This window comes from Crocodylus porosus, unplaced genomic scaffold (assembly GCF_001723895.1).
Source record: "Crocodylus porosus isolate Cpor-Errol unplaced genomic scaffold, CroPor_comp1, whole genome shotgun sequence".
Lineage (NCBI taxonomy): Eukaryota > Metazoa > Chordata > Crocodylia > Crocodylidae > Crocodylus > Crocodylus porosus.
Window position 1 is genome coordinate 16,171,731 of NW_017728921.1, and position 23,712 is coordinate 16,195,442.

General features: G+C 44.0%; 1 protein-coding gene across 3 annotated transcripts; it reads left to right on the top strand.

The window, feature by feature from the left end:
- The first annotated feature begins 6,501 nt into the window (after window positions 1-6,501).
- On the top strand, window positions 6,502-22,960 carry LOC109312810 (solute carrier family 2, facilitated glucose transporter member 11-like). 3 transcript variants are annotated; one of them, XM_019539104.1, is made up of 12 exons: window positions 6,502-6,614; window positions 10,680-10,778; window positions 11,655-11,815; window positions 14,646-14,770; window positions 15,757-15,886; window positions 16,575-16,723; window positions 17,255-17,442; window positions 18,241-18,351; window positions 19,233-19,334; window positions 19,464-19,539; window positions 21,875-22,002; window positions 22,690-22,960. In XM_019539104.1, the coding sequence occupies exons 1-12, from the start codon at window positions 6,594-6,596 to the stop codon at window positions 22,888-22,890; spliced, it is 1,491 nt and encodes a 496-aa protein (XP_019394649.1). In that variant the 5' UTR covers window positions 6,502-6,593; the 3' UTR covers window positions 22,891-22,960. The 3 variants fall into 3 exon arrangements, with proteins under 3 accessions (XP_019394649.1, XP_019394647.1, XP_019394650.1); XM_019539102.1 differs by lacking the exon at window positions 6,502-6,614 and adding an exon at window positions 8,684-8,771; XM_019539105.1 differs by lacking the exons at window positions 6,502-6,614; window positions 19,233-19,334 and adding an exon at window positions 8,684-8,771.
- Window positions 22,961-23,712: the final 752 nt, after the last annotated feature.

The window sequence follows — 23,712 nt, forward strand, 5'->3', positions numbered from 1 at the left end:
CTGGGCAGCTTGTCCCAGCCCCAGCCTCAGCCCCTCCCTCACTGTGGGTTGCTGATCTGCTTTCCCTGCACATACCCCTTCCCTCCCCCCTCCACCCACAACAGACTTACCAGCTGGAGGCAGCTGTGTCCAGCATGGTGAGGACTGCTGCCTATTTAGTCTATGGCCAAATCTCTGAATCTTTGTATCCAAATTGACCAAATCGAATCGGGACAGTGATTCGAATCACCAAATCAAATCACTGTCCCTCTGAATCGGCCGAATCCAAAGTGAATACTTGCCGCTTCATGCAGGCCTAATGCCAACTACTGCTGCTCTTTCTTTCACCTGGGCCACTCAAGATAGCTAGGCATTGTAGGGTCAAGATAGAAAGTGGCCTGACCCTTCTTCCCCCAGAAACATAGTTACACTTCATCAGAGGAATCCTGTCTCCTTGTAGAAATGTTCTAAAAGGTAGGAGTGGCAGCAGGGCCCAGTGGATCAAAGAGCCTCTTGCTCCAGTAAGGTATGTTCCTAATGGCAGAATTACTACTTACTCCTGCAGTTAGATAATTACAAGCACAGAAGCTGCTATTTCATTCTCCAAATAACTACTCTCCCATGCTAATAGCATCGTATTTCACCTTGATGATGACAGGATTGAGTTCAGGGGAAAAATATTTGAGAGTAGGGGCTAGGGGGGAGTAGGACAGTAAGATTGGAATCCAGCCAGGGTTTAGCATAGAACTTTTTCTAAAACCATGAATCCTAACACAATGAATATGCCAGCTTCACTCCGGCTGAGACCTTTGCTATTGATGTCCCCACACCCACTCAGACACCCTAAGAGGCCATGGGGCTAGTTCTAAGAAAGACAGTCTCAGGACTGCCCTTCTCAAGAAGCCTTTGCAATGAAAAATTTTAAGAGTAGCTAAGTAACATCTGTTTGAGGACAGACGTGCATGTAATTTTTTTTCTCCTCATAGCTCTCACAAATGATTGCTGAATTCAAACATCTGGTTGACATTCACAATTTAAAAGGCTGCCAGACTTAAATGTCTATTACAAATTTTAAAGTTTTATATAGCCCTTCATAACACAGCCTAAGAGAGTCTGTGCCCCCAGGTGCTGGCACTGAGGCCTGGGCTTGGAGCTACATGGTTGTGATGTCCCAGCACCAATGGCTATAAGGGAGATTAGTGGTCCATTGCCAGATTTACCAAATCCAACTGTAAAAGACCTGGAGAAGGACAAAGGGAATTTCATTAATAAGAGTCCTCAGGAAACTTACCTGCTAAAAAGCCTTTGCATCCAAGATTTTAATTTATTCCATCTCAGGTTAGCAGGCACTAGATACTTAGGAACCATAAGAGATCAAAGAATCATAAAATCATAGGAAAGTTGGGCTGAAAGTTGGCCAGCCCCTTAATCAAGGCAGCAGCATCCCTGATAAACCATCCCAGCCAAGTGCCTGTCTAACCTGGTCTTGCAAACTTCTAAGGACAGAGAAGCCACCATTTCTCTAGGCAACCTGTTCTAACGCTTGATCACCCTTATAATCAGAAAGTTCTTCCCAATATCCAACCTACACTTCCCCTGCTGAATCTTGAGGCCATTGCTTCTAGTCCTGTCTCCTGTGGCCACAGAGAAAAGACAACAGATGACAAAGACAACAGCATTGCCAATATGGGATGTGTGCCAGACCCAGACACATCTCAGGCATATCCACTTGAATGTTGCATGCTACTAGTTTCTGATGCTGTATTTAGTAAAGTATTACAGAAAAGAGCAAAAAGTATTTTCAATGTTGCAGGAAAGGAAATTTAGAGAAGTTCCAGTTCAAAACACCACTTTAATAGGCATTATATAGTACAGCGAACTAGGGCTTTTTACTAGAAAAGATACAGAACTGCCTTTAGAAGCAAACTTCTGAGGTCAGAGGCAGATCAGGCTGCACTGCCGGTCCTGATGGCCATGCAGAGAAGTGAGATGTCCATTTTAAAACTACAGCCTTGACACAATCCAGTATGAGCATACTCCTTTGTGGCATGTCAGAGGAGCAGATAGAATCACATTATGTTGGTTGTGTTTATTTCCCCTCTCACTGACCCTTAATTGCCACCACTCTTCTTTGATATTCAAGTAAGACCAGGAGAAAAAATGAGAAGTCCTGGATGACAGTGTTATCAGTATACCAAGGACACCTAGCTTTGCCACTCTTGTGTTCAGTACTGACACTGCTGCCTCCTGCTATCACAGTGTATGAAGGGGAATAAAACTTGGAAGTTGCCAAGTTCAGGAAAGGGTTCAGGAAGGTTCAGAAGCTGTAAGCGCATTACTGAGGGCATGTGCCTTCTTGCAGCCACATTTGTATGAAGCCCTGCTGGATTTTTTGGTGTTTGTGAGTCCTCAGTAAATATTTCTGACCAATAATACACTATCTTCCATTAACCCAGAATGCAAGCTTCGATTTTAGGTGCAGACTTAACCTCTATAAATCTAGATTTCATCACTGTCTGGCTGGGTTATTGCAAAAGGTTTTGTTTCTGGGGTTGACCACTGAAGCCACAGAAGACTCATGCAAGCAGGTGCTGCAAACCAGGAAGATCACATTAAATGGGTGCTCTACCTTCTTTACTGGCCCCTATCAAGATCCAGACCTAGTGCAGTATGTTGGTCCTGATCTTAAAAGCTGTAAGGGATGAGTCCCACTATAATGTAAAAGATGTCCATGACCTGGCATAGTAACTAGAACACTTGGAGACATGGGGACTGAAAATCCACAAGGTGAAATGCTTCTGTTCCAAATTCAACGGTTTCCCACATCTGTGGAATTCCCTATCAGCAGTGATTATTAGGAAAAATCTTAATTGTGTTATTTATAAGATGTTGTGTATGGGACTTCTCTTGCAGACTCTTAGTGATACATCTATAGACTGGCCAGGAATTAACCTCCAGGGAGCCATCAAATTGATCCTACTCATGGTAACAGCTACAAGGGATAGAACAGAGGGTTCAGGATCCAATTTAAAATATGTATATTGTGATTCCTGGTGATGTACATGGCATCTAAATTCTGGTTTAGATTCTTGAGCTACATATCAAACTTAGTATTCACTATCTAGAACTTTGTATTGTTTTGCCATCTAGTGGTCAAAGATTATATAGCATCAGCACAAAACTGCAATATATACATGCTTGTATGTATACCCCACTTAAGTTGACAGAGACCTTTTACAGCAGTGATTCTCAACCTTTCTTGTGCTGGGACCCATTTGTAAACGTTGATGGACAGTCCCTACCCAGTGCCCCTCACTCCCAATCTGCTGCCCCTGCCCCCAGCACTCCAATGTGTGGGGCAGGAGGGGGGGGGCGATGGGCCATGGGGTCCCTATGCCAGCCTGCAAACGAAAAAGCCATGGTTTCCTACATTGTTTTCCTTTAAAGGAGAATCCATTTTTAAAGTTTGTTCATGGTTCTTTCATATATTCTTGCAACCCACTTTTGGGTCACGACCCATGGGTTGAGGAACACTGTTTGACAGCATCTCAAGGTCACAAATGTCTGCTATGGAGTTAGACACACGCAGAGAGGTGTGGAAATTTTAAAAATGATTAACCACTTTTTTTCTCCCTGAAGCCAGCCTATAAGACAGCATAGGTAGGAAGAGCATTTGCAATGTGTGAGAGAGATGAATTCTTTGATTGCCTAAAAATGGACTAGCTGCCACACAAACAAAATTGTAGCCTCTGCCTAGAGGGCCACACAGTCTTGATTTGGTGTGTTTGGGGTACATGTCCTCCCTGGGGGTCTTATACACTTCCAGGCAGAAAGAGGCTTTTAAAAGAGTGGTGAATGAGATGAGAGCAATAGCTTGGGTAAACAAGGATCCTCAAAAGCAGGAGCTGTCAGGTTCTAATGGTTCCCTTCCCTTTTAATTTGGTAGGAGCAAGACATAGATCTAAACCTGTGTCTGCAGTTTTCCACCACTGTACAGTATCACTAAGGATGGTGAATGGAAAACAAAGTCAGATATCATCATCCTAACCTGGAGACACAATTCTAAACCTGTCTGATAGCCTGCATGCCCTTTCATAGCACTGGATAAAGTGAGCTGTTACTCGCAAAAGCTTATGCATTTCCTATTCAGTTAATCTGTAAGGTGCACCTGTCCACACCTATACACTGTCTTCTTCTAGGCTCATCACAACGTGTTCCAAGGTTTACCTATGAATTGTGGAATCAAAATTTTTTTTATCAGTGGCCTTTAAATTTGATCACTTGTTTCCTTCTTCTTGCATTACCATTTTCATGATGTGGGCTGTTGTTCTATCATCTGGCTAGCCACAGAGGCAAGACATTAATAAGAGAAAGGGCTCCTTTTGACCTCACAAAAATGAAACAGGTTTTGAATTATGCTGTAGGTTGCAAGTAAGAGAGAAACAGTGGGGAAAAAACCCAGTCATACCCAGTTCACTTTCCCTTTCATGATCCACTCTCTGTCCCTGTCTGACACAGGACAGGCAAGATGGACCTGTGGTCTGATCCAGTAAATGGCAGTTCTTATTATGTTACTTTTGTATGCTGACTTAATTATTGTAATTTAGGACTGATTTGGTGTTTTTAGTTTTTCTGCATTTTTAAAAGATCATATTCATTTCATTATGTGGTGCTGATTTTAAATGTTTCACTTACCTCCTCTCCCCTGTATTGAACTCTAATGCCTATGGCTGACACACCACATATTGATTAACTTTGCTCTTGTAATATGATAGATGGCAACCTCAGTGACAAAACTGACCTCTCTATACTGAGACATTTTTGGTAACTTCGCCATGTTATCTCTCTCTCATTTCTTCTCTAAACTAAATAAGCTTAATGTTATTTTTGTCTCAGACAAAAAGTTCTCCATGCCTTTGGCTTCCTTGTCCTCTTCAGAGGTTATGTAAAACTAAAATCTGGACCATGCCTATTAAGAAATAATCGTAGCATCTTTGGCACAAAACAGACTGTTAGTTCTAAACTGCATCCATGTTCTAGATAGGTGGTAACAGTACATGCTGCATCCCTGCACTTTAGTGCAATCCAGACCCCTGCCAGAAAGAGCCCATCTTAGCCCCGGTTAGACTGCACTAGAAAAAAAATGTGATTTATGCTGGATCACAAAACTAAACTTCAATCTGTGCAATATGCTTACAAATAAAAATGCTACTAGCACATAGGGGAGTATTAAGAGAAACAACATCACAGTGCTTCCATTCAGCACTGGTAAGGCCTCTCTCGGAGTACTGTGTCCAGATTTGGTAATCACACTTTAATAAAAAGGTGGCCAAACTGGAACAAATCCAGAAGACAACAACAAAACTAATTATAGCTGTAGAAAATATTACATCTGAGGAATGGTTGGAAGATTAATTGTTAATCTAGAGAGGAAAAGATTGAATCTAAAAATAGGTTGTTATAAAGAGAATCACATTTCTCCGTGTCTACAGGGGAACAGGACAAGATAATCAGGCTTAAAAAATGCAAACTAAGGAGATTCAGGTTAGATATTAGGAAAACTTCTTAACCACGAGGATGGTCAAGCAGTGGAACAAATTACGTAGAGAAGTGGTAGAATCTCCGTCATCGGAAGTGTAGGACCAGGTTAGACAAACACTTTTTGGAAGGGTTTAGATAGGAATGATTCTGCCCTGAGCACAGCGTGGGTGGGTCCGTATGACCGCCTGAGGTTCTTTCCTGTCCTGTTTTTCTAATGATTCTAGAAGGAAAGCAACAACATACTTAAAGTCAGTTTAACTTTCAGATCCCAAGTGGAGTTTGCAGTTTTAACAGAGAGAACAAATATTGTTTTTCATATAATACAAGCACAGTTCACAGTAAAGTCACATGAAACACCACCACATAATTTTTACAGGATCAATTATTATCAGAGTAGTAACACTTAAGAAAGAGGTAGAAGTATTGGAGATGCTGCTCTAAAACTAATTCCATATCCAATCCATATGACAAGTTGTAAAAAGAGAACATAAGATTTGGAGGCAGTTAGAATTGTTCCGATCCTATCACTGATAAGGATGTAGTTATAGATGCAAGATAGGGGACTCCTCAAAGATCCCCCTTCATATCTCTAAGCACAGAAAAATAAAATAGCTATTTTACCTTGCTCTAGTCCCCATACTGGAAAACATAAAGCAAGACAAATCAAATGACACCTGCTACATATACATAAGGATGAATATACTTAAGGCTTAGTTAGATCCTCAAAAAAATCACTTCCATTGACTTCAAATTCAAGCTTCATTAATTTCATTGGGAGTTAGCCACAGATCCTGGAAAGTCTCCGGTGCCAATGTAAGTGTACACCAGCATGCAGGTCAAGTGTGCGCAATACTAACCAAATTTCCCCTCATCTGTCATCATGCAGGCCTCTTTTGAGCAATACAAATCTGTTGGCAAGACACCTACCAGGTCAAGTGTCCATAATGGAACATAATGGGTGACTGAATACATGCATTCCTGCATTGGAGATTTAAAATAAACCTTTAAAATTCTTCCCAGAGTACAAGAGACTTTTGGCAGATACAGACTGAGAGCAAACATATCAAGGAAGAATGAACAAGCTGCAGAAACTGGTACGTTTTTATTTTTTTAAATTTTGCTATTGCTACTGATTGATGTGAATAGGAATGTCTTTAAGTGCCACAGCACTTGAAATATTTGACTGATTGATCAAATCATGACAAGATAGACACCAAGACGCACAAAACAAGGACTGGCTAGTAGTTTTCTCCTTAGCCAGCCAAGGGACACTACTATTTGTTGTTGCATTTATTGTGTTAGGAGTTAATGCTTCATGCCACCTCTCTGGCAGTGACAGCAACTTTTCTGATGGGCTCTTGAAGGTAGATAAACACCTTCCCTCAGCTGAGGAAGAAATGCAGTATATTGCAATGGTCAGATGCTGAGTGATCTGTCTCCACTTGCAGTAGCTTCTTTGTATGCTGTGCAAAAGAGTCTTTCTCAACAAATCACATGCCAGAAGAGGGTAAAGGAAAAAAACTGATGGGGAAAGGCTGACAGCAAGAGATTGTAAATCAAAAGGAACAAAGATGAGAAAGGTATAGGTGCACTGAGGTCAACAAACCTACTACAGATTAACACTGGTGTAACTGAGAGCAAATTCCAGTCCATTATTCCCGAGTGTACAATTTTGCTATAGACAAAGAGTAGCATAATCAGGAATTAAGGCAATAAAAGCTGCTGACAGTCTGACAGACTTTTCCCACAAAGATTACTTCAAAACTGGGACTGGATTTGGAGGTACTTGAAGGAACAAGAGATTTTTCCAATGACATGTGTGTACTGAGAGCCCACTAATGACGTTTCCGCTACATGGGGAGCAACCTGAAGTTTTCACTTGAACATGAAAGCAAATGTGCTGTTTTATGTTCTGTTTTAGCATTTAAATGAGGAATGAGCAACAAAAAGTAAAGCTGTCCCTATATTGCCTCACTGTAAGCTTTATGATCATTTCATTTGTGGAAGAAGTGGTGGCAACATTAATGTAGACAGAAAATAAGAGGCATTTTACCATTGTGCGGAGATATGTGGGGGCTGCTCTATAGAAGTTCATCACTTCAGTCTAAACACGTCTATTTAATTAAAACATGTTAAACCCATAAGCAGATGAAGTGAAACGCTTGAGCAATATATTGCTATAGCTAACCTTATAAGAGGAGGTCAGGTATCCAGCCTTGTTGGTCTAGAGGAAAAGGCAAACAGGACTGGCAGTAGAGATGATATCTTTTATTAGATAAAGATATGATTTTGCAAAAATCTTGTTGAATTAAGTCTTGCCATTAAAGACATGTTTTTGCAAAACTTTTGTTAGTCTAATAAAATATATCATCTCTACTGTGAGTCCTGATTGCCTTATAAGAGGATGGATTGATTTCAGTTATCTAAGGGTTTCTCTCTGAAGGGGCTTACCCCACAATAGCTATTCCCCTTTAAAATCCACACCCCACCTTAATCCAAAAGTGCTGTGTAGACAAGCTTGAAGGCAAATCTCATTGCAACTGGGAACGTCCACATTAGGGTTTAAGCTGCTTTAATGGATGGATATATGGCTTCACACCCCTTTAGCCTACGGAGTTCATTTTGCCTTCACTTTCCTGACGGTGCCCTGCACTCAAGACCGCGGGGCCCAGATCACACTTCCCAGAAAGCAAAGGGCACTCGGAAACTGCCACGCGGACATTAACAACTCAGCGCTGCGAAAGGTGTTAACAGGGCTTGAAAGATTAACCAAAGTAATGTCGGAAAGTCACTCCCGACTACTACCAGAGCAGACCGTGACACTTGCCCCTTCCAAGCATTAGCATCTGCGGGCCCCAGGGCAATATTCCCGTGAGGCGACCGTGCTTTCTCCCCCGGCCTGCGCGCAGGCCCCGGCCCCGGCCAGACACACTCGTTTGCCGCAGGGCTCACTGGACAGCCCGCCCTTGTCCTTGCACGTGCAGGAGAGCGCCTCCGCGCGGCGTGAAGGGCACGGGGCAAGCAGGGCCGGAGGCGGGAGCCGCGCCGGCCCGGGACGAGAAGCCGGGGAAGGCTCCCGGGCCGCACATGATACCGCGTACGAGCCCCACAGCTCTTCGTCCGCAATGTCTCCGCTCGGCTGACACGGGGGGGAGGAGCCGCGAGGAGCCCCGCCCCGGCGGCGAGCCGGCATGGACGGGGAGGAGGAGGACGACGAGCTGGAGCGGAGCCGCGAGGGCCTCCTGGGGCAGGTGACCGCCCGCCGCGCGCCCTCTATCGGCCGGGGGGAGAAGGGCCTGGGGACAGCGTGCCTCCGGGCCCCCCTCCCCGGGCACGTGAGCCCGCAGCAGGGCGGGGATAACGCTGCGGGAGCCGGGATGGCACGAGCGAGACGCCGGTGTTGGTTTTTGTTCAGCCCAGGGGAGGCCTCAGCTGGAGTGCGGGGCCTTTGGGGGTGCGAGGAGACGGCGCCGGGGTAGAGCTCACCTGGGAGCAGGTAGCAGAGGGACTGGAGGGCGGCACGAATGAGGCCCGCTTGGGAAACGGCGCCGCGAGGTCGGGCAGGGCATAAGAGAGGGTTGCAAAGGAGGCAGGAACCGGCTGTTCCCCGTGTGCGTGGAGGGGAGGAGAAATGAAGCAGGCTTGCTCTGCAGAGAAATTCAGGCCAGACACTAGGCAGGTAATATGGGGTAGTGAACTGCTGGCACAGGCCGGCGGTTTCTAAATGCAGGTCGGACAAGCGTTTGTCAGGGATGCTCTAGGTTTACTTGACCCTGCCTCTGTGCCGCGGGGTGGGTGGAGGCTCCTTCCACATCTCTATTTCTTTGAGGTCATGGAAGAATCGTTGTGCTGTGGCCACATGTGTTTGGTATCAAATGTTGTGTCAGTGGCAGGTAGTGGGAGCATGCCGTATCAACTCAGATCAACTTCGGATAGGGGGAGAAAAGACAAATCCCTTTGCTTATGGACATACAAAAATGAACTTTCTGCTTCTTGTGCCATCTCAGCTAGAAAAGCACCTGCCTCCTCCACCAAACACTGAATCAGACACTGCTGCTACATAGCAGAACACAGACATCCCATGCTACCAACCTCCAAAGCATATGAAGTGGTCCTTTTCAACAATAAATACTAATCAAGACACGGGATTGAAGTTGAAAAAGAGAATATAGCAGTAATGGGGGGGGTACCAATTTTTAAAAGATCAAAATGAACTCATGCCTCACCACATTAAAAAGGTAAAATGAAGGCAAACCCTCACCAAACAAATCACTGATCAAATGGGACAACACAAAATATAGTGAAAACCTACCACTGTATAGGGAGAGAGTGAAGCAGAGAAGCTATCTGATTCAATGTCTGACCTATGAAGGAGTATGGGAAAGACTCCCTCAAATTAAAGAGGAGAAAAAAATACACATAATAAAAAGGAAGAGATGGCAGAAATAGCATCCAGTGACATTTCAGTGGGCTTGAGTTCAAACCTCAGGGCTATAAAGAAGCCCTGTTCAAGGTAGATGTTTTATGTTGGGCAAATATTGTTAGCTTTACATTTGCGTAACACTTGTACAATGCATTTGTCATGTGTCTAAAAAAGATTGACTTGACTTGGTGATAGCTGTCAAGTCTGTGCAGTGATATTTATAGAAAATTGCACTGAGTTTTTAGAAAAATACATATAAAATACCAAAGCACTGACATTTCCAGGACTGTTATCCAAAACCAGCCCTGAATGAACTCTGTTACCTGCAATTTTTTATTTTTAAACTACTGTGTACAGTAATATTTTAGGCAGCAGAGGGCGCCTTAAAGTTTAAAATGTTAGTTCAGAGATGATACCTTTTGTTAGATCAGCTAAGAAGTTGCAAAAACATAAAAAGGTATCATTTTGGAACAAAGAGTTCTAGTTTTGCATTTCTTTTTGTCTCAGACCAACACAGCACCAGATACATCCCTGACATCAGTTAGTGTCATTTATCTAATCTTTTGGAACTTACCATTTTAGAGCCAGCATTGTGGCCTTTTCATCTTACCATTCAAGTCCTGTCAAATAGAGTGTGGCTTTGGGTCAAGTTCCTAATGAATCATTTTAATGAAAGCAAGAAAATAATCTACATTTTCCACCCTTTTAATACTTTTATGTTTGGGGGCTTTTACAGGTTCAAAGCAGGGTGCTAATTCTAACAGTATGTGCTGCTGGGATCGGAGGGACTTTCCAGTATGGCTATAACATCTCCATCATCAATGCTCCAACTACAGTAAGTTTCTGCTGGCCTCTAACCTTCTCCGGAGATAGTGAATCTTATGACGCCCCAAACTTGTAATCCCTAAAAGAGGTTCAGTGACCTCCAGTATGAGGATAAACCAGGATATGTTGAGAAAAACCTTCAGTCAGCTAATACTGAGGCTGAATAGTGAGGACTTGGATGTGTATGTTTTTATCATTGGTAATTGAGGGGTGTCATCATGCTATTGCTAAAGGGCTTGAGGACACAAGATTTGCCAGTCAAAACCTTTTTCTGCCAGTTATACCTTTAACAAATATAATCATGAATATTTCCACACTTAAAAGACATTTCTTTTAAATAAGGTGGCCACATTTTTCTTAATTATTTTTCAAAAGACTTTGCAAAACCTGATTAATTGCTGTAATTGGTGATGACCCATTTTCCCATTGGCCAGGTTCTCTGGGGCTCTCTAGTAGCTGTTCTAGGTGTGATTCTGAGGCACCTGGCAGAGAAAAAATAACATTAAAATGACTTATATACTCATCTTCTTGTTAAAATTGGTTCGTGGGAGCATTCAGCATCCAAGTGCTGTACACTTTCAAAATCAAGCTTTGCCTCTGATTTTAGGATCAAATTTAGAATTAGAGGTTAGAACCTAAAAACTCTACATATTTTTTAAAACACACAAGATTTCAGTGCATAAACATAATCTCTCTAATACAGCTTCTCAACAACTAGAATTCTACTGGAGTATCAAAATGATATCTTAAAACTAAATGCTTTTTTTTCAGCCTTCTCTTTAGGGTCCTGTTTGGACCATAGGCCCTAAGAAGAGGAAAACCCTTGGTCTTTTTGCTTTCTTCATCTTTAACCCTTCAGTAAACCATCCTTGTCCTTTATTTACAGTACATTCAGACGTTTATGAATGAAACATGGTTGGAACGCACAGGTGCACCCCTCGAGAACAACATGATATTGCTTTTGTGGTCTTTTATTGTCTCTGTGTACCCTTTGGGGGGGCTTACTGGAGCTCTTGTTGCAGGACCTATGGCAATCAAGCTGGGAAGGTAAGAGGGCTTTGTATCTCCAACATGAGCTTTTTAGAGTGGATTTCATTAATCTGATGACTAGCATGTTTGAGTGTGAAACTAATAAGAGTCCAAATCCCAGTTACCCAATGCGACTGAAAATCACAGAGGACGCTTGTAATCAAAAGACAACAAATTAATCTCTCATTGCTACATGAGGCCAGAGGGCCCATGCCTTGAAATGGTAACCAGACACTTCTCAAAATCCAACCTAGAATGGTACTTTCTACCAATGGAAAATAGTTGGAGATGGCTCTCAACTCAGTTGGCAGTAGGAATCACTATTATCAATGTGATGGGGGCCCTCCTACCTCCCTAAATGTGGCTGTGCCATTGTGGCGATGTGGGAGCTCCCCGACCAGCCACAGTGCTGGTCTCCCACTGCCTCTGGGTGTGCCTCCCACCTATCTTGTCTGCCACACCTTGCTGTTGAGTAATTAAGATCTTAATTAGGCAGGTGGCTGTCCTTTCTGGGTCCTGGTGTCTAGGGCCTTGAGCACACGCTCCTACCTCCCCTTACGTGTCCCATGCCTCGCAGATGTTTCTAACAGCTGTGTAAAGCTCCAGCCTGAGGCCAGGCCCAACTTGTTACAGTATTAGGCCTCTCACAACCTGCCTGTTACAGGCCACACTCGTACCACCTCTGTCTCACTGAGGCTTCACATTCCACTGTCTCTCACATGGTCTCTTCTCTCATACTGCCCTTGCTGGGCCTCACTTGTACCGCCCCTCCTTTTCCCCAGGGCCACACTCACCCTGCCATATCCCGAAAGGTCCTTGGGCCTGGTTCCCTTCGCTCCCAGGCCAGCAAGCATACAGCCTTTCGAGCATCTCCTGCTGCCCTCATCCAAATGAGCACCAGGCAGTTCGCAAAATAGGGGCAGAGTCTGCGCAGTGTCTTGTAGCTGGATAACATCCCCCAGGTGTTCTTTATACGGGGCTGCTGACTTGCCCCCTTATTTCTCCGCAGCTTCTCTGCCGCCCTCTAATCAATGTCAGGTCCACCTGCGGACTCAGGCGCCTGAAGGCTTACCTGGACCAAATTCAGTCCCTCAAGTTAACAGGGCCTCAACACAGGCCCCCTACTCACAGGGCCTCATTTGGTTCAGTCACTCAGATGCAGCCCTTCAGGTGCCTCTCTGCACCCAACTCTGCATTGTCGCCTCCCCTGAGGCACATAGATTCATAGATGCTAGGGTCGGAAGAGACATCAACAGATCATCAAGTCTGACCCCTTGCCTAGGCTTTTCTAACCTTTCCAGGTCTGCTTGCAATCATTCCCTAACCTCTGGAGTGTGCATTTCACCCCACAATTTAGCATTGTCCGCAAACTTGGACAGAGTACACTTCACACCCACATCCAAGTCACTGATGAAGATATTGAAGAGTACAAGTCCAAGGACTGAACCCTGCGGGACCCCACTACCCACCTCCTTCCAGGTTGATACCAACCCGTCTACTACCACTCACTGGGTGCGACTGCTAAGCCAATTTGCCACCCACCGGACCGTGTAAACATTTATGTCACAGCCTCCTAATTTATTCATGAGAATAGGATGAGATACCGTATCGAAGGCCTTTCTAAAGTCTGAGAAAATGACATCCACCTCTACTCCTAAGCATTTTGTGACTCTGTCATAAAATGAAACCAGATTGGTCAGGCATGATCTACCTGCTACAGATCTGTGCTGGTTTCCCTACTGCATTATTTTTCCCACTGAACTCCCACAAATATGATCCTTCATAATATTTTCAAAGACCTTTCCAAGGATGCAGGTGAGACGACTGGCCTATAATTACTCAGATCCTCCTTCCTCCCCTTCTTGAAAATAGGGGTCGAACACCCCCACAGGCTCAGGGGCCCCTGCTCAGCATGCCTGCCCCACAGCTCCCCAGGGTCTTACACCTCCCTGGGCTCAGGTGGCTGCAGCCATGCCTGGCCCCACTACCCACTCTGCAGGGTGTTGCACCACACCAGGCTCAGGTCCCCCCACATGGGTATGCCTGGCTCTAACTCCTCTGATGTTGCATTACCCACCCTAAAGTGGGTGCTGGTGTTATTAAGGTGCCCCTCCTCACCTTTCACTGAGGCAGAAACTGGTCTGGCATTTCTTGAGGGCTCCTGTGCCACTAGGAGCCCCACCAAACCACCTGTCCCTGGCAAGGTGCAGTTTCATACCCAGGACCAGGAGTTTCCAAGCCACCCCATAGCTCCTGCCCTTACCTCCGTGTTGTCTCTGGAGCAGCAGCTCCACCAGGAGATATTTCTTCCTCAGCGCCAGGAACTGCTACCCCCAGCCCTACTGGCCTGAGGCTTAAGATGGCCACTTGTCAGGACTGGGCTGCACCTGACTGCTGCCTGCTGCCTGGCCCAGTTCTTCAAGTGGCAGAGCACTGGGAGTGCTCTGACACCGGCCTTCCTCCTTAAAATGGTTCCTGGGGACGGCTTTCCCTGCTGCTCAGTCAATAACTCCCACCGAACTTGCAATATCCCTAAGTGGTAAGCAACCCACTGGTGCCCCGCCACAGCCATCCTCAGCTATTGTCATTTCCAGTGGATGGGACTCTAGCTGTGTTAGACCCTTCCAACACAAAATCCAGGTTTCATAATTAATACATTAAGTCAGTGGGCATCTAAAATGAGTGTTTGGATCCGAAAGTGCCAACTGTAATGCTCTAAGATAGAAACCCCCATCCTAACATAAGCATTTGGGTTTGGAAAACTGGACCCATTAGATATAAGCACTGAATCTGATAACTAGACCTGATACAATCTGAGCCTTTTATTGTGTTTTTATTCTCTCTGAAGGAAGACATCCTTGTTGGTGAACAATGTTTTTGTGATTATAGCTGCAATCTTGTCAGGATTCAGTCAAATGGCAAAATCTTTTGAAATGATCATGCTCAGCAGATTTTTTACTGGAATCAATGCAGGTATGGTTTCACTGGGGGATGCTACAGTGATGAGCACTATAAAAATAAATGTTTGTGTTATTAAAAATTCTAGCACCAGTCTCTCTCTTGTCTAGGTCTGCAGTCCTTGATTTTGAGTTTGGCTTTGAAAATTAAGACCCTTGGCACCAAAACAGATTGGACTAGCTGTTTTTTCATGCCCGTTTTCCATTAAGAAACTAAATAAACATAGATCGCCAAACAATATTTGTACCATATAGCAATATGTTTCTGAAATGTAATACGCAGCATTCTGTGCCAGTAACTGTATCCAATATCTGAATAGGCCACCCCAGACGCACACAGACACAAGAAAAGGAAATTTTAGTGATAAAAGTTGTGGCACTTGACACTTCTTTATTGCTCTGTTTACCATTAAAACTGGTTTACATATTCCCAGTCTTGAATTAGTTAATGAAAACTTTGTGACCATAGAAGAGTTGATGCACTTGAACAATTTGATGATCTATATATGCACAAATTAAAAATTCAGATTTGTAGACCTGCTTTCTAGTTTTTGTATGTGCGGACTCATGACACTGCCTATGTGCAAAGAGTATACAGCATGTACAAAATTTGTAGTTGCCAAATACATAAATACATGCATGTACAGTTTTGCATAACTCGAGTGTAAGCTGTTGAGCTTCCTCACTTTAGCCACCGCTATTTCGTCTCTAAAATTCATGAGCACCAAGGGTGAAAAATCAATGCACCTTTAATAATAATTATCTATGCATTTTATTTAGGAACTTGATTACAATATTCAGCTATATATTTACATAAACCGACATAAGGTATAAGGAAGTGAAACATATTATGGGCCTCAGTAAACAAAGTAAGCACATACAGTGTAATCTGCAGAAGGGATATAGCTAACTCACTCCACTCAGAGCTGTTTTAATTTTTCTTTTTCTCTCTTGACATTTGGAAATAAGCTAAAATCAGTGTTGGTCTATGTTGTCCACCAGGTGTGAGCATGAACATTCAGCCCATGTACCTGGGGGAAAGTGCTCCCAAGAAGATCAGAGGAGCAGTGGCATTGACTTCTGCATCATTTACAGCCTTGGGGTTGGTGCTAGGACAGGTTTTTGGAATTAGGTAATGTATAGGTACCAGGCATGGTTCTGTTTCATTAAGCCTCTTTCTGTCTTGTTCAGATGTGCACATTAACAGGGTGGGTATGGTGCTTTTTTTTTTTAGGTGGCGAATTCAGCAGTGGGGTCAATATTGACATAGGTTAGTTACACAATGTGGATCTAAATGGCAACACTGCTTTCACTGATTTGGCATTTGGTGGGCATACACAAGTGTGACCTACATCAGTGTGGTATTCTTTGTGGACCAACCCCAACCATAACATTTACTTAAGTGACAGACAGGCTTGCTTATGTAGGCCTGAATTTGGCTTTAAATCATAAGCGCAAGGGGGAGGCAAGTTAAGTTACCTTATGAGAAGAGGTTGTTTTAGTTCACACCTTTGTGTTAAATGCTTTTCCTGCTACAGTCCCACCTTTTCCACATACAAAGTATTTCTTGTTCATACCTGCTGAATATCAAAGTGATAAGAGGTACATGCCACTCCCTCCCAACTTGTAACTTATGCCATCATTGATATCACCATTGATCCAAGACCACACTGATTCTCAAACCCAGTTCTTCCCAGCGGGTTATGTTGCCACCAGTTTCCTCAACCAACATGAGAAGCTGTATTTCACTCAATGAATATTGTCTTATGAAATATTTTATCCATTTATTTTATTCTTTGTTATATTTTACTTTTCTCCAGTGAACTATTAGGAGGAGAGGAGAGCTGGCCTCTTCTTTTAGCTAGCAATGTGGTGCCTGCTCTGATCCAGATGGTAACTCTGCCCTGGCTCCCTGAAAGCCCAAGGTACCTCTTGATCGACCGAGGGGACAAGGAATCCTGCATCTCTGGTGAGTGTAAAGTGACAATGTCAACCTCCCATTCAGAAGACAAGATTTACGGACAGTGCAGACAACCTGATGTCAGTCTGATTGTACATTTTTTACAAGATGCAAGAGGTAATTCCAGAATATTTAGTCCATGTGTTTTATTCTGTCCTGTAGCACTGCTAGTTTCCTTTAATAAATACCAAATACTTTAGCCCAATGCAATGTCTGTGGCATTTATCTTATGATGTATTAATTGCTAACCAGTTAAGGTAATATTTCTTAAAAACACTTTTACATGCCCAGAATGCATGTAGATACATGCAGTCATGGTTGCATTGGCACTTCAGCTATCTTGTTGCTTTGGTTTGGTAATTGTACGTGCAAATGAGGATACACTTTTATCCATACTTTTTTGTGTGCAGACTTGGGTTGCCATTTTTGAGAGATGTTCTCCCTCTTCATGGTAGCCTTTCATATATTTGAAGACTGCTGCCATGTCCCTATTTAATCCCCTTTTCTCCAGGCTAAATTTGGCACATTTTGTTCTTCCAGCATTGCGGAAACTGAGAGGCAGTGATGACCTGAGTAGCGAGATAGAAGAGATACTAGCAGAACAGGCTGCCATCAAAGGTCAGAGGGCAAAGAAGCCATGGGAGCTGTTCCAGAATCCGGCTGTCAGATGGCAGCTGATCAGTATCATTGTGCTGAGCAGTGCCATGCAGCTTTGTGGGAATGACTCGGTAAGCATTGTGGGAACTGTTTCACGAGCAGTACTAGAAATGAGACCAACCTGCAAGCCACACCTTGTCACTTCTTGGGCAGATTGGCCCATGTTCAGCAGGACAAGGAAAATAGCCTGCGTCACTTACAGTGTTCTTCTTCCTAATTGCCACAGAAAGGTGTGACTGTATCAGGGAGGGAGAAATCAGTGGAGGAGTTAAATTAAGACATGTAAAATGATGGATTATAAAGAGAGGTGGGTACAAGAGCTAGGTCCTTGCTCATATTGCTTAGCATCCAGCTTTGGTGGAAAAGAATGGTTGAGGAGACATAAGACAGAGAGATGCCTAATGAACTGCAGGAAACAAGAGAATGCAAATATAAATGCATTAACTGACAAGTTTCCATTTAGCAGTCTGGAGGAGTAAGAAGTGCCTTATACTGCTTCTGAGTAGTAGTCTTATCTTATCTTGGTCATTTTATTCAGGGGAGAGCTCTATAGTTAATGGACTTCTCTTTGCTCCACTGTTGAAATACTGTGACTCCCCTGATGCCAGTTCTTTCAAAGAACATTTTGGCACCAATATCTGAATGAAATACCAGGTGCTCAGTTGCTGAGACACTCCTGCGTGTTAGGGGATGGACTGCAAATGGACACTTTTTTTAGTGCTTTACGGGAAAGTAGCCAATTCTCTATGGGGATGTGTAACCCCAAACTGGAGAGTAGAAAGTTGTATCTGAGGGAGCAGGAAAGGCACTGGCTGGCAATTCTGCAGTATCCTTTGTTACATTTTTCTCTTCCTCTCTTTCCTTCCCAGATGTATTTTTATGCTGGCTATGTGTTCCGGGAGGCTGGAATTCCATATGACAAAATCCAGTATGTCATCATTGGCACTGGGTGCTGCGAACTCATCACAGCTGTTACTTGTGTGAGTACCTATGCACAAAATAGATGCATTTTACTAACACAAGAAAACTCCACTGACATACAACATCCAACTAATAACAATTTTCCTACTTAAAGTGCTTTTCATTCCGATGGTTACCTTGCAGATTACTGATCCATCAGTCATTTAATCAATCACTGATCATGGCCAGATAGTATAATGTCTGAATATTTTAAAAGGGAGTATATTTTTCTTGTATCTTGGCAGTTGCTGTGGGTAAACCCTTTGGCTGATCTGGAATAGCACTTTTAAAGTCAGTGACTGGAGAAAACATACGGTCTATATAGAAAAGAATCCCCTCCTTCTCCCTTCCAGGTCCCGGTGATGGCTGCATTTCAAGCCCTCCAGTTCAGTTCTGTTGGGTTGCTGGCTCTTATTTTAAAGTTGTGATCTGTAGTCTTTGTACCTGTGATATCATTCATAAGGCAGCATGGTGACATACTAGGTATTCAAAAATGTTTCATGTTCTGAAACACCACCACCTTGTGGTAACCTATTGTTACAGTCACTGAAGCATTCCCGTAGGGTACTCAGACTCATACTAATATGTAGGTTTCATTCAGTTTCTTTTTCCATACAATAGACAGCAAGAGAGAAGCACTGTCTCCTTGGCTTGCTACTTTATAGTCCCAAATTACCTTCAATTTCCGACAAAATCTAGGGCATTTACATTTCTCAAGCAAGTACACAAGGTTTTTTAGAGACAGGTTTAGATTGCAGTTGTGACACACACTTGACACTTCCTCATCACCCAGCCTGCCTGAATCCCAATCAATGCCACCTAACTAAGCAGTGCCTTGGAAGGAGGGGCTGGAGGAGAGAGGCATAAATAGCTTTTGAACATCTTGTGTTGCTTTGTGCAGAATATGATTATTGAGCATGCTGGCCGGAAGTTGCTGATCCTGGGAGGATATAGCTTCATGGCAGTCTGGGCCATCGTTTTTATGGTTGCTTTATCCCAGCAGGTAACAAATTCTTTTTCATTATTTAAGTCAAGTAGAGTCTGTTTTGCCTTTTATACTGGTGGGGTATTAAATGAGAGCAAGTAACTCTAAGTGTCTTAACTTTTATTTCCTTCTCCACTATGTCTGTAGAGTCAGATTAGCTGGATGCCCTACCTCAGCATGGTCTGCATTTTTGCCTATATCCTGAGCTTTGGAATTGGGCCAGGTAAGTTTCATGAGGGTTTTCACTGATGTTTTGAAACTGCAGGGCTCCAAGACAAGTGCTGGCAAGGTGCTGGAAGTGAAGATTGCATTTGACCAGGTGACAGTTGAATAATACAAAAAATGTTAATTTTTTCACTACAGTTACCTATATTTTCATCAGCTGCAGTGCTTGCGCGCAACTGTGGTTATGTCTCAGAACTATGTAGGGGCAATCTGTGCTGCTCTCTATAGCAGGGGTAGGTAAAATACGGCCTGTGGGCCAGATCCAGCCCACCGACTGATGATCACTGTATTTCACAGTGTATATGTTGACACGGTGTATAGGTCAACCCTCATTTAAAAGTTAGGAAAGGTAGGATTCTAGGCATGGTATATAAGTTGGAGCCGGGCTTTGCCCCATCCCCTGTGAGCAGCACTGCCTGAGTTACATCAACCTAGCACTTAGCCCTGCACCACTTGCAGGGGATGGTAATATAGAGTATAAGTCGTGGTTGAATTTTAAGAGTAAAAAATTGGGCTTCAAACCTCAATTTATACACCATGAAATACAGTAGATCTGGCCCACGGGCTGGCACACAATTGATTTAATCTGGCCTGTGGCTGCCCTCAAGGGGGCTGAGCTCCATCTGCTCCCACATGGGGCAGCTGGTGCCATGCTTCTGCACACACCTGCAGGTTGGTCCCAGTTTTGACCAGCGTGCACAACTTTCTAGCAAGGCTGCTCCTGGTGTGGCTGCAGCCATCTTGGGTACTGCTTTGTTCCCTCCACCTCCAGTGGCTCCTCCTGTCCTTGCTGCGCTGCTATGGGCAACAGATAGGGTGGAGAAGCGGTGGGGGCAAGGGGAGTTGAAGCCAGGTGGCTCTTGCCCCAGCACACAGGGCTCCAGCTCTTCCTTGGGTACTGCTCAGCTTCCTCCCCTACACCCCCGCTGCCAGTATCCAGCGGTTTCTCCTCCTGTCCTAGCTGTGCTGCTATGGGCAGCAGGTAGGGTGGGGAAGCAGTGGAGGGGAATCTCAAGCCAGGCAGCTCCTGCCCCAGCACATGGCCTTCAGCTTCAGCTCCCAGCCACCTTCCACCCACTCTATTCACCCGGCATGAGCAGCCATCTGCAGGCAGACAAGTGGGTGGAAGGCAGCCTTGCCAGGAAGCTGTATATGCTGGCCAAAGTCAGAGTCGGGGCTAGGGCTGGGGCTGGGGCCAGGGTGGGTGTAGGCAGGAGTGTGGCATGGGCTGCCCCAGACAGGAGTGGGAAGGGCTCAGCTCCATGTGGAGTGCTGTGAGGGTATCCGCAGGCTAGATCTGGGGGAGTAGACTGCACCTGCACCACATCACTCAGGCAAGCTCTGCTGCATGAGCCCCCTCCCTCCCTCTACCTCCAGCCAGCTCCCAGGACCTAACACAAAGCAGTCCCAGCACACCCATGTGCACACTCTCCCCACCCACCCACACACACATCCACACATACCCCACCACTCACACACTCCCCACCTATGCCCTCTGACCCCCACAGTATACAAGTAAGATTTTATTTGAGCTATTATCTCTATGTACACTACTCAAAAAAACATATATCAGGATAAAAATATTTTTGAAATAAAATTAAAATATGTTATAGTAGATGTTTGATTTTGAATATATGATTTGCTTTTAGCTATAATTTGTTTAAATGGTATCTTTTGAAAGATTTTATGTGTGTAGCCCTCCACAGATTACCAAAACTTGTTAAGTGGCCCACCGGCCAAAATAATTGCCCACCCCTGCTCTCCTCGTGCAGCTGTCTTTGTTGGGCTGGTCATGTTTGAAAGAAAACAAGAAACAAACACAAAGCTTGGGTCACTCCTGAAAGAAAAGTTCCTTTGCTTTATAGGTTCAGAGCAAAAAGAGTGACATTTTATCTAATTTGTGACAATAGACAACAGCTCTTAGATGTGCAAATCAGTTCATTAAGCAAGTGTTCCTAATACTTCATTCCTTCTGTTTGCAGTCTTAAAGGTTCTTGAGCTCTGTTATTTTGTAATGTCTTTGCATATATATGTAAAACTTTTCCTATTTATTTTAACTGATTGACTTGTAATTTTCTCAGAACCCAACCATTTTTATGGATGTGTGCGCACATCTGAATGCATATTTAACCTAAAACTTCCTGCTGCAACTTAAGCCACATTAGCACTTGCTCTGGCTATGCTGACTAGTAAGAATTTACAAAAAAATCCATTATAAATGGTCCCTGTCCTGTTTGTATACCCCACACTTCTTTGGGCTGTTAGCATAGGTCCTGTTCATTTCCACCCTCTATTGATGAAGTTATAAATTTTCTTGCAAATTCCTTTCCTAGCTGGTGTGACAGGAATTTTGCCGACCGAGATCTTTGATCAAATGTCCCGCCCAGCTGCTTACATGATCTGTGGCTCTCTACTCTGGTTCAATCTCTTTCTGACTGGAATGGCCTTTCCATTCATTGTGGTAAGTTTGGAAGATTATATATACATCTACAGTTTTTCAGTCCATGAACAAGTGCTCTCGTACTGCTACAACCTACACTGATGCTTAGTGGAAATGACTAGGCCTGCAGTATCTCACCGGGATAGCCAGTTCTGCAGCTGTTTGGCTATAAGCTATAACTAGAGTAGCTGTGAGCTGTCTTGTAGCCAAGTGTCCAACCTGTTCCCTATAGAGAATACTACAGTACAAGAGGCTGGGATTGGAACAGTTTTGAGGCCGGACAGCCACCATTCCCATTCTGTCATCAGGTTGGAATGGTTGGGACTACGGAAGCTACTAGGTCCCTTTTAGCTCTCACAACATTCCCGTTTGTGAATCCTGCTGGGAAAGGATTGAACTGAATATATTGTGAGCTCTTCACAGCTAGCACCCTTGCAGTGTTTCCTACAGGGAATCCTAACAAGAGCAGTTGTTTTCCCATTTTCCTGTAGAGTTATATGTAGTGAGAAAGGCAGGAAAAGCTGAAATCATGTAATACTCCCCTCACCAAGCCAAGTCTCCCAAACTTTACCCTTGAGTTGCTGTAATCCATGCACATAAGATCCTTCAGGTCAGCACAGAAATATTTTATGATGGATGCCACTATCCGTAGGAGTGGATTTCTAGTGGTTCATGGGCTCATATTTTTGTACTTTTCTCTCCATTTAGGAAGGCCTTGCACATTTCTGCTACCTTCCATTCTTCATGGTTTGTGTCTGCACTGCTCTCTATGTTGGCTTTTTCCTTCCTGAGACAAAAGGAAAGTCCTTCCTGGAAATCTCAGAGGAATTCAGCAAGCATAACTTCAAAACTCAGACGCACGAGAATCTTTGGAAAGGGCCTGAGGAAATCAAATCCACCATGTTATAGCTTGGGAGACACAGATGAGGCTGATGCCTGGAAGATATGCTGAGAGGTTACCTTTTTCTGGTGGGGTAGACACAGAAAATATGGGGTCAGGCAGAACACACTCTTCTTGGGTCTACAGTAGAAAGCTTTTATAGTAAAGCAGAAGTTCAGTTGATCTTTCTTGCTGACTTTATTTGTAAACTCGGACTGAAACAGCTTGCTCTCTCCTTCTCTTAGAACACAAGTATTAATTTGTTCTGCGGTGCCCCTTATCACTGTTGGTGCTCCCAAGAGATGGCATGCTGTATTAACAAACCATCTTGAAAAATTACAGGTCAAGCTGTGTGTTCAGTTTTCATTTCAGAATAGTTTGCAAAGAGCTAATAGATGATTAATAAGGAGCAATAAGTAAGTTACAACCAGGTATAGCAGCTGTTATCATCACAGCTATGGAAGGTATTAGAGATGGTTAATTGTCACCTATTGACTGAACATTTAGTTAGCCATGTCTTTAAAGTGTTCATTATTCTTTATCCTTTACAAACTATTTATAAATGGAACTGTCACGGAGCGGGCCCTAGGAGCGGCCGTGATCTCCCTAGCACCCCCTACCGTACCAAGTTAACTGTTTAGCACCCTCAGTCTCGCCCGACACGTCTTGGTGTTATATATCTTTTAAGGGAGGCTGCCTTACTGTTCCCTATGACACGGTGCTCTGTACGTCCTGGCCCCTATCCTATGAGGGGTGACCCGGTGCGCCCCAGCCTTATGGGCTACGCGTGCCTCCAACCTCCCCTTTAGCACGCCCCAAGCCTTGCAGATGTACCGGACGTTGACTGGTCA